The sequence below is a fragment of the Xenopus laevis genome, chromosome 5S (genome assembly GCF_017654675.1).
Source record: "Xenopus laevis strain J_2021 chromosome 5S, Xenopus_laevis_v10.1, whole genome shotgun sequence".
In the NCBI taxonomy this organism is placed as follows: domain Eukaryota; kingdom Metazoa; phylum Chordata; class Amphibia; order Anura; family Pipidae; genus Xenopus; species Xenopus laevis.
Genome location: NC_054380.1, coordinates 107187315 through 107203771, shown reverse-complemented (window position 1 = coordinate 107203771; position 16457 = coordinate 107187315). Strand labels below are relative to the sequence as shown.

Genomic DNA, 16457 nt, shown 5'->3' with positions numbered 1-16457 from the left:
CCTCCCCACCCAGACCAGGAGATCACCAAGAGATCTCTAGGGTGGTGGTTACAACCAACCAACCTCAACCAGGGCAAGCCATTTGCAATCCAACATTGGACCATCCTCACCACGGATGCCAGCCTCAGGGGTTGGGGTGCGGTGTGTCAAGACCAGACAGCACAGGGCAAATGGTTTCCCTCAGAGACATCACTTCCGATCAATGTCCTGGAGCTCCGAGCCATCCGTCTATCTCTCCTTCATTGGACGTCTTTCTTCACAGGCAAGACCACCATGATCCAGACAGACAATGCCACTACTGTGACATATATCAATCACCAGGGAGGCACTCACAGCAGGGGTGCCATGCAGGAGGCTTCAAGCATTCTGAAATGGGCAGAGAAGTACGTACCAGCCATCTCCGCAGTACACATCCCAGGAGTGGAAAATTGGATGGCGGACTTTCTCAGCAGGGAAACTCCCGATCAAGGGGAGTGGGCCCTACATCCAGAGGTATTTCAGACCCTTATCGATCTATGGGGCATACCGGAGGTCGACCCGATGGCATCTAGGACCAACACCAAGCTTCCGCTCTTCATGACTCGATCAAGAGACCCAAGCGACATAGGGGTGGATGCGCTCACAGCTCCATGGCCGTTCAGGTTTGTTTACGTCTTTCCCCCCCCACCTCTCCTTCCCAGGATTCTCAAGAGAATCAAGCGAGAATGGATCAGGACACTGCTCGTGGCTCCTTATTGGCCCAGAAGAGCCTGGTTTGCGGACCTCGTAAATCTTGCAGAAGCAGAGCCCGTCGCCCTTCCACTCCGCCAGGATCTTTTCAGTCAAGGACCAGTGTTCCACCCAAATATTCAACTGTTCCATTTAACGGCCTGGCTCTTGAGACCCTAATCCTCAAACAACAGGGTTTCGATGATAGGGAAACCATCTTCTTCCAGGATTTATTACAGAACATAGAGGACCTACATTTCCTGGTGCACCACTCACAACCTTCCACCTCATCACTACAGCACTGCACGCATTCTTGGTTTCCTACAACAGTGTCTTGATAAGGGTCTTTGCCTAGCCTCCCTCAAGGCCCAGGTCTCGGCTCTGTCTGTACTCTTCCAGTACCAGATGGCACAGGAATCGCCCATCTGGACCTTCCTTCAGGGGGTCGCTAACGTCACACCACCCATTCGCTCTCCTGTCCCAGGCTGGGACCTAAACCTGGGGGTCCAGGGTCCGCCTTTTGAGCCTCTTGCTCAGTCCTCGCTATCACTTCTGCCGGGAGGGTTTCTGAGCTAGCGTCACTTTCTTGCTGTTCACCCGTGCTCAGACCCATACCCTCCTTCTTACCCAAGGTGGTATCTGCCTTCGACCTAAACCAGGACATTGTGGTGCCTTCGTTTTGTCCACACGCCAAGTACCCTAAGGAGACTGCACTCCATTCTCTGGATGTAGTTAGAGCCCTCAAATACTATGTCCAGAGATCTGAATCCTTTTGGAGATGGGATGCCCTCCTGGTCATCCCGACAGGGCCCCGCAAGGGTCTCAGGGCCTGGAAGACCACACTTTCTAGATGGATCAGAGCCACGATCTCAAGAACTTACCAAATCGTGGGTAGACCCTCTCCCATCTGGGTCACAGCCCACTCAACTCGATCAGTGGCGGCTTGCTGGGCAGCACGAAACATGGCGTGTGTGGAACAAATCTGCAAGGCTGCCACCTGGTCTTCTATCCATACCTTCACTCGATTCTACCAGGTGCATGTAGTCTCCTCCTCAGAGGCAGTTTTCAGCAGGAAAGTGCTGCAGGCTGCCGTACAAACTCAGGCTTGATTATTCCCACCCTTCTTGGGACTGCTTTTGAACTTCCCTCCAGTGCCTGTGTCCCCCTAATATGAGAGAGTAAAAGAGATTTTTGTCTTACCTGTAAAATCCTTTTCGCTCCTCATCGAAAGGGGGATACAGGCACGCCCGTCCCTATTGTGGCATCAAGCCAGGTGGGCAGTGCCTTCGACAGTTACCTGCATAAAGCAAGCGTCACCTATATCTCTGGTGGGTCCTCCAGGCACCAGTACCCTGAGGGGTCTTAATATTCTCGCACTGCGGAGAATGTCTGTAAAGTTAGCCCAGGCTTCAACCTTGGCCAGTTCCAGTTTTTCCTTGATCCTTATAAATATTGTTAAACGTTCTGGGGAGTGACAGCCTCCCGGAGGGGGTGTAGCCTGCTGTGATACGTGGGCTGGCCTCCTGGGAGGGCTGTCTAGTTTCTTGTTTCTTTTAGTGTCCTTTCCTCCCGAAAGGTAAAGTTGACCCTCCAATGCCTGTGTCCCCCTTTCAATGAGGAGAGAAAAGGATTTTACAGGTAAGACAAAAATCCCTCTTTTTGTCCTCATCGCAGGGAATTCATTTGAGTTTTAGATTTTTAATATTAAAAATAAAAATACTTTTCATCATTTGCATTGCTGTTTTTGTTTCCCTCTGGCTATTGTCGAGTAGGTGAATGGAAAGCAGCATTCTCAGGGTCAGGCCAACTCACCACAGAAAGGTTTTGCTTCTGCTGGAAATCAGAAACAAAAGGCAAGTCCGTTTGAATGCAGTTTGATGTTCTATTTTTCTGACCATAGAAATGTTTTACGATTTATAAACCTATTTGTTTTTAACAGGATGATGAGCATTTCAATGTGTGGCAATCACTGCAAGGCTCTGAGAAATCACCTCATGCTCAAAATGCGCATGGCAAGGTTTGTCTAGTATAATGCATTAATTTTCTGTAGCTTGTATGGTCTTATTCTCTATATTTGGTTTTAAATTGCTTTGAAAGTAATAATACCATTTAAATGTTCTTGTATAGGGTGTTTATCTACCTCAGGATAAGAAGCCAGGCCCCAGTAATCAATTCCATAAATCAGAAATGGCTGGGAGCAGCCCAAAATGTCAGTCCAAAAGACAAGATCCAATTAGAAAAAGTAAGTGAAAAACATTCTGTGAAAATTGTTGGTTTGATTTTGTTGTTGGACATTGTTCTACTACTACTACTTGTTTTTTACTACAGGTATGGGACCTGTTATCCAGAATGCTCGGGCCCTGGGGTTTTCTAGATAACGTATCTTTCCATAATTTGGGTCTGCATGCCCTAAATCTGCTAGAAATTAATTTAAACATTAAATAAATCCAAAAGGCTGGTTTTGCTTCCAATAAGTATTAATTATATCTTAGTTGGGATCAAGTACAAGCTACTGTCTTATTACAGAGAAAAAGGACTTCATTTTTAAGAATTTGGATTATTTGGATAAAATGAAGTCTATGGGACACTGCTATTCCGTAATTCGGAGCTTTCTGGATATTGGGTTTCCAGATAAGGGATCCTTTACCTGTATTTCATTTTACTTCATGCTTTAATATGTTTTTACCCTAACTTAGAAAACATAATGTAGAGATAAAGATTCTACTCATAGGTATGTCTCAATTCTTTATAGCATTGCTGCGCTGGCTGCAAACCTTGTTGTAACCAGCCCTTTCAGCATTCATATCACACACTTCTAGATTAACTATAAAATCTTCCGGCCCATTGGCCACATAGTTTGAAGGCCGGAATATGATCTAAAAAATCTAAAAATCATCTGTGAAGGCATCAAGTTTAACTTTTCTTTTGTCTTACAGCCTTATACATTTAAATCACATACCGTGTTAGAACTCCAACGCAATATTTATATAATGAAAAAGCTTTGAAATCTTTTGGAATTATTATTTAATACAATAACATATTTAATACAATAACATTATTTTTTTGCTTTTTGCAGTGAAAGAAGATTTCAAGTTTCAAAAGCATGAGAGCCAAATGCAGGGTGTGTTTAATAAACGGGTAAGCTGCTTTACAGATATAAATGTTAATGTTTTCTATTTGCAAAATCATCATGGTCATAAGTATAAGACTTCCCTAAAGGGGATTATCTTGCGTGTGGGTGAATTGGAGTGCTGGGCTTGGGCCTGTGCTTTACTGAAGTAGCCAGTATTTCACACAGTGTAAGTATCCAGCATTGAAGAGGGTGAAGTTATAAAATGATCTAAAATGAAATGCAGTGCTTCTGCTCTCCTCCAAAAATGTTATCATTTTATGTAGAGCTGTGGAGGACTTTATTTAATAATATATAGTTACAAGGGTGATATTTATGTAGGATTAATTGCTATGGTGCTAATTAAGATATTAATGAAGGAGAAGACTTAAGAAACACCCAGTGCATGTAAATGTGTTCATTATGAACTAGATGCTCATTTGCTATTGCAGGGTGAATCTCATCAGAGTGTGTGGGATAATAAAATACAAGTAAGCATGCCTATTGATGTTTTTTTACAGAATACATCAGATTCTGTGAAGCAAGTAAAACTTTTGAAGCGAAATGACAATCTCTCTGAGGCTCAGACTGAGAAAGTTAATCCCAAGGCACCAGATGGAAAGGTAAACATGTTGTGTTTTTTTAAAGATCCACTATTCCTTCAAATTTCCCTACATAGCTGTGCTTAGTACATGCCCCAGCATGTGTCTCCATGCAATAAAGTGCAATCCGCTTAAGGATAATGACACATGGGAAGATTGGTACTGTTTTGACACAGAAATTAACACATAAAGGTTGGGGAACAAAATGCTACAAATCTCCCCTCACTCAGAGTGAATAGGCATGTATCATTCAGGTCCCCCAGGTTTGATTGCAGCAATTTGCATTCTCTTTGTGGGTAAGGGCACACAATAAGATTCTGGGAGATTTAGTCGCCCAATGATAAATCTCCTCTTCTTCAGGGCTAATCTCCCCGAACCCAGGGCACTCGGAGTGATTCGTTTTTCAAAGTCTCCCAAAGTTTCCTCGTAAGGCGCACCGATTGCCATCCCGCCAGTGATTTACATTCTAGCCGGCGGGAGGCAGTTCGGGGAGATTAGTCTCCCTGAAAGAGAGGAGATTTGACGTTGGGCGACGAATCTGCGCGTGTGCCCTTCATGGGGGATATTTATAGCCTATTGTTTGCCTCCTTCAGAATGATAAATTGCTAGAGAGACACTTCTCCCCATGTGCCTATCCTAAAAAGAAAGAAACATTTCTAGTAGATCTACCATGAGACAATTTCCATTAACAATAAGTAACACTAAACATATCTTGATGATAAGAAAGCTAGCAAGGTTTTTTCACATTTTGAACCACTGGTAAAAATATTTAATAACATGGCGATATTATTAGGCAACTTGGAAAAAAAACTGGTTGTGGGTGACATTATTTACTTAAACTATCTTTGTTTTTTTGGTTCTTAGTCTAATAGTGAGTTTGAAAATTTAATCGCATCCCTGAAGGTTGCAGATGAAGAGCAGACACAGCCTGCACCCCAAACCCAAGACTCTAGTGTGGAACACTTGTCCCCTCAGTCTTTTGCCATGGTTGGTATATTTCAAACAAGTCTTATATGTTTGCATTATAACACAAATTGTAACATTTTAATTCTGCATGGACTTGGTTCCTTAATTACTGAATTCCACCACTGTTAAACTGAATCATGTTCTGTGTATTATCTCTTTATACAGGTATGAGACCTGTTATCCAGAATGTTCAGGACCTGGGGGCTTTCTAGATAACAGATCTTTCCGTAATTTGGATCTTCATACCTTAAGTCTTCTAGAAAATAATGTAAACATTATATAAACCCAATAGGCTGTTTTGCTTCCAATAAGGATTAATTATATGTTGGGTTGCATCAAGTACAAGGTACTGTTTTATTATTACAGAGAAAAAGGAAATTTGGATTATTTGAATAAAATGGAGTCTATGGGAGAAGGTTTCTCTTAATTCAGAGCTCTCTGGAAAATGGGTTTCCGGATAATGTATCCCATAACTGTATTTTTTTTTACTGATCTAGCCAAGATATAAAGAGTCCCTTAAATCACTTACTTGTTTTTGGACTATAGCAATGAACTGGGGGAAATACTGCTAGCAAAAGTAGTGTAATATGTTTATGCTTTGGTATTAGAAAGGAACTCAAATGTTAAAAGAAATACTCAAGATTGACAGCCCAGACTCTACAGACCAGCACAAAGAAGGAGTTAAAAAGGATATTGTCACTGCACAGCCTCAGCGCAGACAAACCAAACAGATAGGTATAAATCACATTTCTCAAATAGTCGTTTTGGTGCAAATTCCTGTTGTGTTGTTGGCACTTAGCATTGGAGTTCTTCAGCCCCTTGTTACTTTATGTTAATTACCCGAAAGTATCTTAATGATGATGGAAAACGCAGCAGTCGGTTTTTCAGGCAAAAGCACTAAACTGCTTTAGGGCCATAGCTGAAAAATGCACTCTGCCAATTGAAATCACCAGTGGTAAAAACTATGCATGCCTAAATCACCCTAAGTGGGACTTAGAACAATGATTACATGTGTAGTTGTTACCATCTGTGATTTCAATTATAGCTGGTGGAGAAGCATTTTCGGGAGATTTGCTGCCCATATTCGTACATTTTTTTATTGCAGGCAACAGATCTCCCCATCAGCCATGGCCTTAAACCGGTTAATGCTTTTGCCTGAACAACCCACTGCTGCATTTTCAGGCAGTAATTGCCAAAAAAGTGTTTGAACAATCACTTTTGGGGGGGGGGGGTTCACATAAAGGCAGTGGGGTGGGGGAGAGGATAAAGCACCCAGAAAGTGACTGTGCCTTTATAATGTTATGTAATGTACACTGTATGACCAAAAGTATCCAGGCACTTGTTTATCCAGAATCTCATTTCCTAACCAAGGATATTAATATAAAATTGGTTCTCCGTTTGCTGCTTTCAAAATTCTCTGTTCTGGGAAGGCTTTCCACTAGATTTTGGAACATGGGTGGGATTTTTCCATTCCATTCAGCCACACGAGCATTTGTAAGGTGGGGCAATTGTGTTGGGAATCGGACCTGGCTCATGGTTGGAATCCCACAGGTGTTCACTTAGGTTGAGGTCAGGGTTTTGTCCATTCTAGTAATTTCAGTTCCCATTGTGTATTTGGCATCATTATAATCAAATAGGAAAGAGCCTTCCCAATGTCTGGATATTTTGTTTATATAGAGCATGATTTACTAACCTGCTTGCACTTACAACCTTGCATAAGACAACATTAACTAGTTGTCTGGCCACAACGTTAATTTTATAGCCTACCTTGATAGTGATAAACTCCACAAGGAGATCGCTACCAATATGGATTGTGGCCTAGTTGGCAAGTGCCTAGCATGCTGCAGAGACAGACACTTGTTCTGGAAAATGTAACTGTATTTTGTACTTATTGTTTCATAGTTATAAATGTGCTGTTTCTTACTTCTCAAACATTGCTTTTTCAAATCATCACAGCTGGTGTCATGGTTACATGCTAGATCATAACCTGCCATTTTAGTTTACAAAATGCTACATTTAGGGGCAGATTTATTAAGTGTTGAATTGAAAATTCGATTTTTTTTATGGTTAAAATTGTTAAATTCAACTAGGGAATTATCCAAACTCGATTTGAGTTTTTTTTAAAACTCAAAATAGATTTTGAGATTTATCATACTAGGGCCCTTGACGAATTCAAATTTGACTATTCGCCTCCAGAAAACTCGCTAAATTACTGTATAAGTCCAGGGATCAATTTGGTGATGTTTGTAGCCTTCCTGACATTTGAGGGTTTTTTTCGGAGAAAAAACTGGTATCAAGTTTTGTATAATTAGAATCGAATTCGGTTTGAGTTTTAACAATTAGATTTTTTTAATAAATTTCCCCCAGATGAATTTCGAATTCAATCGAATTTAAGGGAGCTTAAAAAAACTCACATGAATTCGAAATCTGACCCTTGATAAATGTGCCTCCAAATGTTTGAGGCGTTTCACCTTTGAATGAACTTTTAGTATTTTATAGAATGACCAATTCTAAGCAATTTTTCAAGTGGGCTTCATTATATTGTTTTTTATTATTTACCTTTTTCTTCTGACTCTTTCCAGCTTTCAAATGGGCGTCGCTGACCCACTCTAACAAACAGATAAGGTTTTGTAAGGCTACAAATGTATTGTTATTGCTACTTATTATTACTTCTCATTCTATTCAGGCCTCTCCTATTCATGGGCGTCCGCAGAAAATTTTCCTGGGGAGGGGAGTCATTAGCCTGCGTCGGTGATATATTTCCCCTTGACAAAAAGTGCAGAACACAGAGACCACCAGCCAACAATGACCCGACCCCAAGCACAGTCGCTATTTACCTTCCCCTAAGAATTGCTTATGTGCAGGGGACCCCCCAGTACAGACAGTAAATAGGCAGTGCTATCGGGCGAAGCAGCAGAGTCTGGCGGTAAGAAGGTGACAGTCTGTAATTCAGCCCTCCGTGCTCAGACCTCAGCTCGTAAGCCAGGCTGATAGCTGAGGAGGGAGGGCTGAGGAGGATGGAGAACCTTTGTACCGAGGGCTGAGGAGGGAGGGCTAAGAAATGAGCTAAGAGGGGGTGATTGCAACACACAGACTGTGCTACATCAGCCGGATCGTATAGAGCAACCGTACAGTCAGTCCGAGCTCCCCCTCCCTCCCTGCACTCACCCACTTCCCTCACTGCAGATGGATAATTACTGCGCCCCCAACAAGCTCAGCGCCCTCCCCCCCCACCAATCACTCAACTTTCTATTCAGGCCCTCCCTTATTAATATTCCAGACCCTTATTCAAATCAGTGTATTAGTAGTAGGGTAATTTGGACCCTAGCAACCAGATTGCTGAAATTGCAAAGTGGAGAGCTACTGAATGAAAAAGGTAAATAAAATAATTAAAAAAAAAAATGAATGAAACCAACTGCAAATTGTCTGAAAATATCACTCTTCATCGTACTAAAAGTTAAGTTTTTGGTCCCTCTAACTCCAATATGGTGGGAATTATTTGCAACCATGTCTGTTTGATTAGATGTATATATATATATATATATGTGTGTGTGTGTATAGATATATATATGTTGTCTTATTGTAGCTGCACACATGAACAGTCCTCAGGGAACTGGCCCAGCTTTAAACACACCCAACCCAGAATTTCTACGGGCACCTCTGATTCCACAGCCACCTGCCATGGCTACTCCAGCGTCTGAACTTTCCCGTATCTGTAGTTTGGTTGGCATGCATCCACCCACGTTCTCCTTCCTGCGAACCCCACAGGTACTTTATATGCTACTAGCTACAACTAAAGCTGTTCATCATTTCAGAATAAGATGCTTCTATGACAGAGTCAGACTTCTGGGACTGCCACTTTTGAAAGCCAGAAAAGAGCCTACTATGCCCATTAAGATGCTGTTTAGATTTTTCATGGGCATGTAGTGCCAGGATAATTTAGCTGTTTTATTGTCGTTTTTTGTGCAGTTATGTTGAAGGGTTTTCTTTGAAACTGAAAGACGAGGCAATGGCAATATATAAGGGGCTCCCAGTTTACAGGATAAAGTAAACCTCTCTTACCTTTACCACAGAGCTAATTGGATTCATACAATTGCGAATAAATAATTGCGTGTAGAAACGTAGGTGGAAACCTTACCCTGAGAGGCACATTTATCAATAGTCGAATTTTGAATTCATGTGAGTTTTTTTTTTTTTATAACTCACATGAATTTTATTTTGATCAAAATTCATATATTCGATTATTTATTAAAAAATCAAATATGCAAAACTCAGATGAATTATACTGACTCGAAAACTAGGGATGCCCCGAATCCAGGATTTGGTTCGGGATTCGGCCCTTATCTGCAAGATTTGGATTCAGCCGAATCCTTCTGCTCAGCCGAACCGAATCCGATGCAAATTAGGGGCAGGGAGGGAAATCGCGTGACTTCTTGTCACAAAACAAGGAAGTAAAAAATGTTTCCCCCTTCCCACCCTTAATTTGCATATGCAAATTAGGATTCGTTTTGGTATTCGGCCGAATCTTTCGCGAAGGATTCAGGGGTTCGGCCGAATCCAAAATACTGGATTCAGTGCATCCCTATCGAAAATTCAAATCAGATTTGATTAGAATTCGACCAAATTCAAAACCTCGATTGTCAGCAAGGCTGCAAACATCTTCAAATTGATCACTGGACCTCTCACATTGACTTATACATGAATTTCAGCAGGTTTTAGGTGGCGAATAGTCAAATTTGAGTTCTTAAAGGACCAGCGTATGATACATCTCTAAATTCAAATTTAATCCACATTTCATATTTTCAATTTGACCCTTAATAAATCTGCACCTTAATATTATACAATGTATAAGGTTGCTTGCACAAGAGGGTCAAGAAGAAGCTTTCTTTTGTTTGCCAATGTAGAATTTGATGTTTTTACGTATCACTTTCTTTGAATGCACCTCGGCCCCGTTGGGATTGCCATGAGTTAATTACTCTATAATGGGGTTGATTCTGTAGGGATATTTGAGGCTACAGTGTTCCCCATGAAAGCATAACCTTTATGCATATCTGGTGCAACCCTGCAAGGTATTAGAATGATGGAAGTATGTATGCATGCGTCAGCCCTAGAAATCTGTCCTTTTTCTTTTTTTTTTACCAGCCAAATAAGATCTGTTTCTTGCAGGCTCTGACCGCTTGTCAAGTGAAGCTGTCAAATGGTTTAATCATAGCTGGGCCCCCTTGTCATACAGAAAATGAAGCCAAGGAGAAAGCTGCTTTATTTGCACTTCAGAGACTGGTAAATAAACAGCACTTTATTTTCCAGGCAGAAATAGCATTTTACCCCATTTTTAAAGGGACTACATTTGCATTATTTTTTTTAAGAACTGATCTGATATAAATAGAAATGAACAAATAACATTTTTGCAGCATGTATTTTCAAGTGCACAATTTTTTCCCCTGGCAGTATGAAGCAGGTAGTGTCCATTGCAAAAATCTGTGCCACTAAAACATACTGTACTCCTAGCATTCTCTATACATGCAATAGAGCAAAAGCTTTGCACTTGAGAATACACTTGGTTTTGTGGTGTTGTGTGTATAAATGTGAACCTTTTTTCTGCATACAGAGCTCACTCAGTTTCCCATTACCACCGCCACCAGCAATATTTCCAACCTATGCGCATTTTGGAGCTGCTTTACCTACCAGACAGATACCCCCAGTCTTTCCACCTGCAGCAGGTAGGCTTTTAGATTGCTCACATATTTGAAGATCAGATATGAACCCTATGGGTAAGGTCACACCTGGAGATTCGGGGAGATTTAGTCAGACGGCTAATCGCCTCTTCTTTGCGGCGATTAATCTCCCCGAACAGCTTCCCCCCTGTCTTCCACCTGCTATAATCAAAAAACTCCTGCGGCATGGCAATCGCGGCACTTCGTTTTCCGACGTCACCCGAAGCTGAAGCCATGGGGGCAGCCATTGGCTTCACAGCAGCTTGTTTATATAAACTATAGTAGAGTTTCTGAAGCAAACACATCAGTTGCACCAGTGCAGGGCAACATTACACAATGTATTCATTACTTACTGTTTCTTTATGTGCTACACATGGATAGCATGCATAATTAACTAATTCTCTTATTTATATTAATAAATAGAGATGGGTACGTCATATTGCTAAATTCTAGAATACAACTGGTATGTAACACAACCTAGGCTGAGCCCAGTTGTTCAAGTTACAGTATCTCCATGAATTCTCCATACCCCCTTTCCTTCCCAGATATAGAGCTGTTCTTCCACTTGATTCTCATGTGATCTTTCATTCTTTTGGCTGTTTGTCATAGTCCTGGACCCTTTGAATTAAAACCTGATCTGCAAGGCTCGGTTTTTATTATTACTGTTACTTCTTATTACTCATCTTTCTATGACCCTTTCCTATTAATCTGTTAATCTCCAATAATTCAGATATCTATACCACTGCTTGATTGTGAGGGTGGGTGGAACTATAGCAACCAGACAGCAGTTGAAGAGAGCTGTAAAACTAAATGTTAAATAATTAACACACCACCAATTTTAAGATGAACTTCCAATTCAACAATGATTATTGCTGGAATAGCTGAGCTAATACTGGATTGATGTGTTGGCATTTTGAGTCTAAGTTTAACACTTTTATTCCTGCAGCTAATATGATCTCTGCAGCACCACACGTATTTGCTCCCGTAACATGGAGACCTCCGATACAAATCTCTAAACCTTACTACCCAGGCCCTTATGCTAGCAATACACCCGTAGTGGGTCACATGCCAGCAGGCACTCACAACCAGTTTGTACCACTCCAGGTAAGTGGGCTGGGTTTGGAAATGTGGTTTGATTTAAATTGTACTTTCATATGAAGTTAGTTGGAAAGGCTAGATCTCTAGTTAAAGGGACACTATAAACAAAAAGGCTCATTTATTAACACTGGGCCAATTTGCACTAGTTCCTGACCCACAGCAACCAATCTGCTTTTTGCATTAATTGTTTTACATGCAGTTGACTTAAAGGACCAGTAACATAAAAAAAAAAATGTTTAAAAATTCATTAGTGCACAACGAAAAATAAACACTAAGACAAAAGAAACTTTTAAATAGCAAAGCCTTTATTAAGAAATAACTTACAGAATGTCCACTTCCTGTCTGCTTCAGAAACGGCAAAAAGGCGATCATCCATCCTGCAACGATCAATTTCTTCTCCCTGGCTATTCACTGACAGGCATCGCTTTCATCCACCTCCTGGTCTCCTGACGCACACTTCTTTCTGCTACTGTTGTGGGGAAGTGAGTTCGGCTGGAGGGGCCTCCAGTTGGTGGGAACTTGGAGCCGGCTGGATCGATGTGCAAAGTCCTGGGGTAGGAGCTGTAGTCGTGTCCCCGCTTCATGGCTGCTGCTTCGTGTCTGTGGCTGCTGCTCCCGCTGTGTGCCCGTGACTGGCTGCTGACACTGTGCTCCCTGCGCTGCCTTTGCCAAGCCATCCCTTTCCCATGGTCCCAGCACAGCCGACACTTCAGTACTGGTGGCGGCGGTAGTGCAGGAAGCGGAGGAGTAGCGGCACATCGATCCAGCCGGCTCCAAGTTCCCACCAACTGGAGGCCCCTCCAGCCGAACTTACTTCCCCACAACAGTAGCAGAAAGAAGTGTGCATCGGGAGACCAGGAGGAGGATGAAAGCGATGCCGGTTGTGAATAGCCAGGGAGAAGAAATTGATCGTTGCAGGATGGATTGTCGCCTTTTTGCCGTTTCTGAAGCAGACAGGAAGTGGACATTCTGTAAGTTATTTCTTAATAAAGGCTTTGCTATTTAAAAGTTTCTTTTGTCAAAGTGTTTATTTTTCGTTGTGCACTAACGAATTTTTAATGTTTTTAAATTTTTTTATGTCACTGGTCCTTTAACAAAGTCAACCACAGATTGTTTGCTGCATGTGACCAATCATATATGAGTTACCCCACTTTTGGAAAATGAGCCCAAATGTTGCATTTCTGACTGGAAAAAATAAATTTATGTGCTTTTATTGGGCTGTGTAATCAAATCTTCTCATGTTATCTCACACAGCAACAGTTGAGCCATGCGTTTTGAAAGACTTTTAGCTGTCTTCAGACCACAGTGCTCCAAGATCATAGCAGAAATATGTTGTTTACGTTTCTATATAGTTTTGAGTCTTTTAACAGTATTAAATAGCCCAGTGCTAAAAATAAAAATTCAGATGAAACACTTTTTTTAAAATGACATTATAAGAAAAATGGGTGTATTTAGTAACAAAATTAACCAAGTGCTTATCTTAAAAAGGTTGACAACTGAGAAAATAGCATCCCTAAAGAAGAGCCAGCATTTTACCATTAGGGCCCATGCAGACAACCCTCAGCCAAAAACATGAACAAGACTCCCAAAAGGGGACCTGAACAAGGAGCACAATAGGTGGCCATGCACGGGCAGACTTTATGTGCCAATGTATGGGACCCCCGACAGAGCTCCCTGATTGATATCAGGCCAAAAATCATCCAGATCTTGACCAGGCAGGTTTGATCTTCCTTTTTGATTGAGAACAGCATCAGCTACTTGATGCAGTTTTCGTCCCGTCAGCTCCTACTCCCATCATTTTAATCTGATTGTTTGGCCCTAGGGCTGAAAAATTTGATTAGTCCAATATCGCCCTGATTGATATCTGGCCAAAAATCATCCAGATTTAGACCAGGCAGGTTTGGTCTTCCCTTCCGATCGAGGACATCATTAGCTATTTGATGCGGTCCTCGCCCATCGGCTGGTACTCCCATTGTTGTAATCTGATTGTTTGGCCCGATATCGCCCGCCTTTGGTGTATGGCCACTTTAATAGCCATGACCAGGTCAACTTTCTCTGCACATGATCCTGCTTAGCAGACACCATTGAACTGCCTCAAATAGAATGTGATGCAACCAAACTTGGGCACCTCTACTCTGGTCACACAGGTACAGTGGGAATGAGGGGCCCCTTTTGGAAGTGAGGTTCATGTGGTTTGGGAGGGGCCAGTTCAGGGACTTGTGCTGAAAAACTAGATTATTTTGTTAAGCAGTGGGTCATTAAAGAACTATGCATTCAAAGAAATAACAAGACCTTACCCAACAGGGACTAAGTATATCTTTCTAGTGGAAGGGATTTCAACAACTGAACTTCAGAGAGAGGATTTAAAAAGGATGTCACATTTAGCTTTGGGGCAAAGAAGATTTTGCCATGTATTCCACCTAGGGAATCTAAGAGCAGAGTATAATGTAGCAGAGTATAACGCAGCAGAGTATGCTTTATCTTTGCAATTGTCTATTTTGCATTAAAGGTAACAAAGCAAAGGGCTGCTTTCCATAAGAACACTGAACACAAGGATCCAATAAATACATCCAATGTATCTTCAGACCAAGAGCAGAGATTAGTTCCAGAAGCGAGCAACCAGGACACCCAAGAAAATGCATCTCCATCTCTGGCATCTCCTCAACCTGCCCAGTCAACCTTAACAGAAAAGGCTTCACATAGTCCTGTTGCAAGTCACAGCAAAACCACTCCAGGGTCCGCTGGCAAAAGGAAACCACGGAAATTAGCCGTCAATTTCAGTGGCCCTAAAGCATCAGAATAAACACCTTTTCTTCTATCCCCCATTGTGGAGGTTTGCCTTAAAGGGGTTGTTCAATTTCCAACACTATTGGAAATTCTATTCTAATTATATTTTCTATTTGTGACTGTTTTTCTAATACTGAAGTGTAAAGTTAAATTTTTTACCTTCTAAAGCTGCTCTGGGAGGGGGGTCGTCGACTCTTTGACTGTTTAAATTGATACATTTAGTTGATACATTACTCGTTGTCCCTGCTGAGCAGAATCCCTGAGTTTCATGTAGCAAATTGTAACAGTTTAGAGTGTGTCTGAATTACTGAGCTGCCAGACTGAAAGACCAGAGACCAGAACATTAAACTTAGATGTTGCAAAAAAAAAAAAAAAAAACAGTAAAAAAATGAACAATGGAAAGTAATTGTAAAATGTTTATATTTTCGGTGAATAATTGGAAAACAATCAAACTGAAAATAGTGTTTGGAAGGTGAACAACTTCTTTAATATTGTTATGTATAAAAGCTGTGATTTGCTGCCATGCATCTTAAATGATATTCCCTGATTTCCGTTTACAGGCCAATGGCATTGAGAGAATACCTATCAAACCACAACTGCTTCTATAATACCAGATAAATAAATTTACAACTCATTAAGAATGGATTTGTGGCAGACAGGTTTGCAAAAGGTCAGTGAAAGATTGTGGTGTTAGATTATTTAGCAGGAATATAATGTCATCTGTAATTAGATGCAGATATAACGGGTAATCCATCAGAAATGCCTTCATTTATATACATTTCTGATTCTCTTGGATGCATCGCATGAAATGTGTCTAAGTAATATCCCCTGTGGAAGAGCACTACATATAGTTCCAGATCTTTCAGCAAATTAGAATTTCCTTCCAGGTGAACCAGTTTCCGATTTTTAATTTAACTTCACTTGGGAGGGAAGCCTTAACCCCTTTTATGCCAGAGTCTGTAGCACAAAAGGGGTCTAGCCTAGTTGTAGTTAAATGCTTTTTTATATGTATTTGTGAGATCATTCTATATTCTTAACGTGTCTATTTCTTTGCAACCTGCTTTTATCACGCCCTCGAAAAAGGAATATTTTGTTAAAATATGACATTTTTCATTGGATCTTATACAGAACAGTATTTTATTAAAAAAAAAGCAGGAAGGGGAGATTTTATGTGCTCATTTCTCTATTGTTTGTAAAGTTTTAAAGACAGATGTTTCTGATTTGCATGTTCTCTTCATTGTTGTATCAGATGTGTACAGTTGGAGCTGTACAGTATATTCTGGTGATATTCAATACACAGTTTTCAGAATTGTAAATGAATTTAATTAAATGTGTATGCAATATTACAAGCTTTACCTGACTCAATCAATTTCATTGTACACTATAAAAGTTTTGTGTTAAATACATGGCTGATTCTGCTAAAATGGCCATGCAGGGTAATCGAACTCCTGAGCATTTTATCCTTTGATTAAA

The 16457-nt window shown here is 41.0% G+C and overlaps 1 protein-coding gene across 7 annotated transcripts in view; it reads left to right on the top strand.

The window, feature by feature from the left end:
• Positions 1-15203, top strand: part of xrn1.S (5'-3' exoribonuclease 1-like) — a 69453-nt gene extending 54250 nt beyond the window's left edge. For 2 of the 7 annotated variants that reach the window (XM_041564953.1, XM_018265776.2), the window contains exons 32-43: positions 2481-2561; positions 2648-2725; positions 2836-2950; positions 3785-3846; positions 4339-4440; positions 5284-5406; positions 5994-6120; positions 8972-9153; positions 10552-10665; positions 10994-11105; positions 12046-12203; positions 14707-15203. In XM_041564953.1, coding sequence (XP_041420887.1) covers positions 2481-2561; positions 2648-2725; positions 2836-2950; positions 3785-3846; positions 4339-4440; positions 5284-5406; positions 5994-6120; positions 8972-9153; positions 10552-10665; positions 10994-11105; positions 12046-12203; positions 14707-15000 — 1548 coding nt within the window. In that variant the 3' untranslated portion in view covers positions 15001-15203. Of the gene's footprint in view, positions 1-2480; positions 2562-2647; positions 2726-2835; positions 2951-3784; positions 3847-4338; positions 4441-5283; positions 5407-5993; positions 6121-8071; positions 8311-8971; positions 9154-10551; positions 10666-10993; positions 11106-12045; positions 12204-14706 lie in introns of those variants that run through there. The other 5 variants (XM_041564954.1, XM_041564955.1, XR_005961643.1 and 2 more) reach the window with 5 other exon arrangements.
• The last annotated feature ends 1254 nt before the right edge of the window (positions 15204-16457 follow it).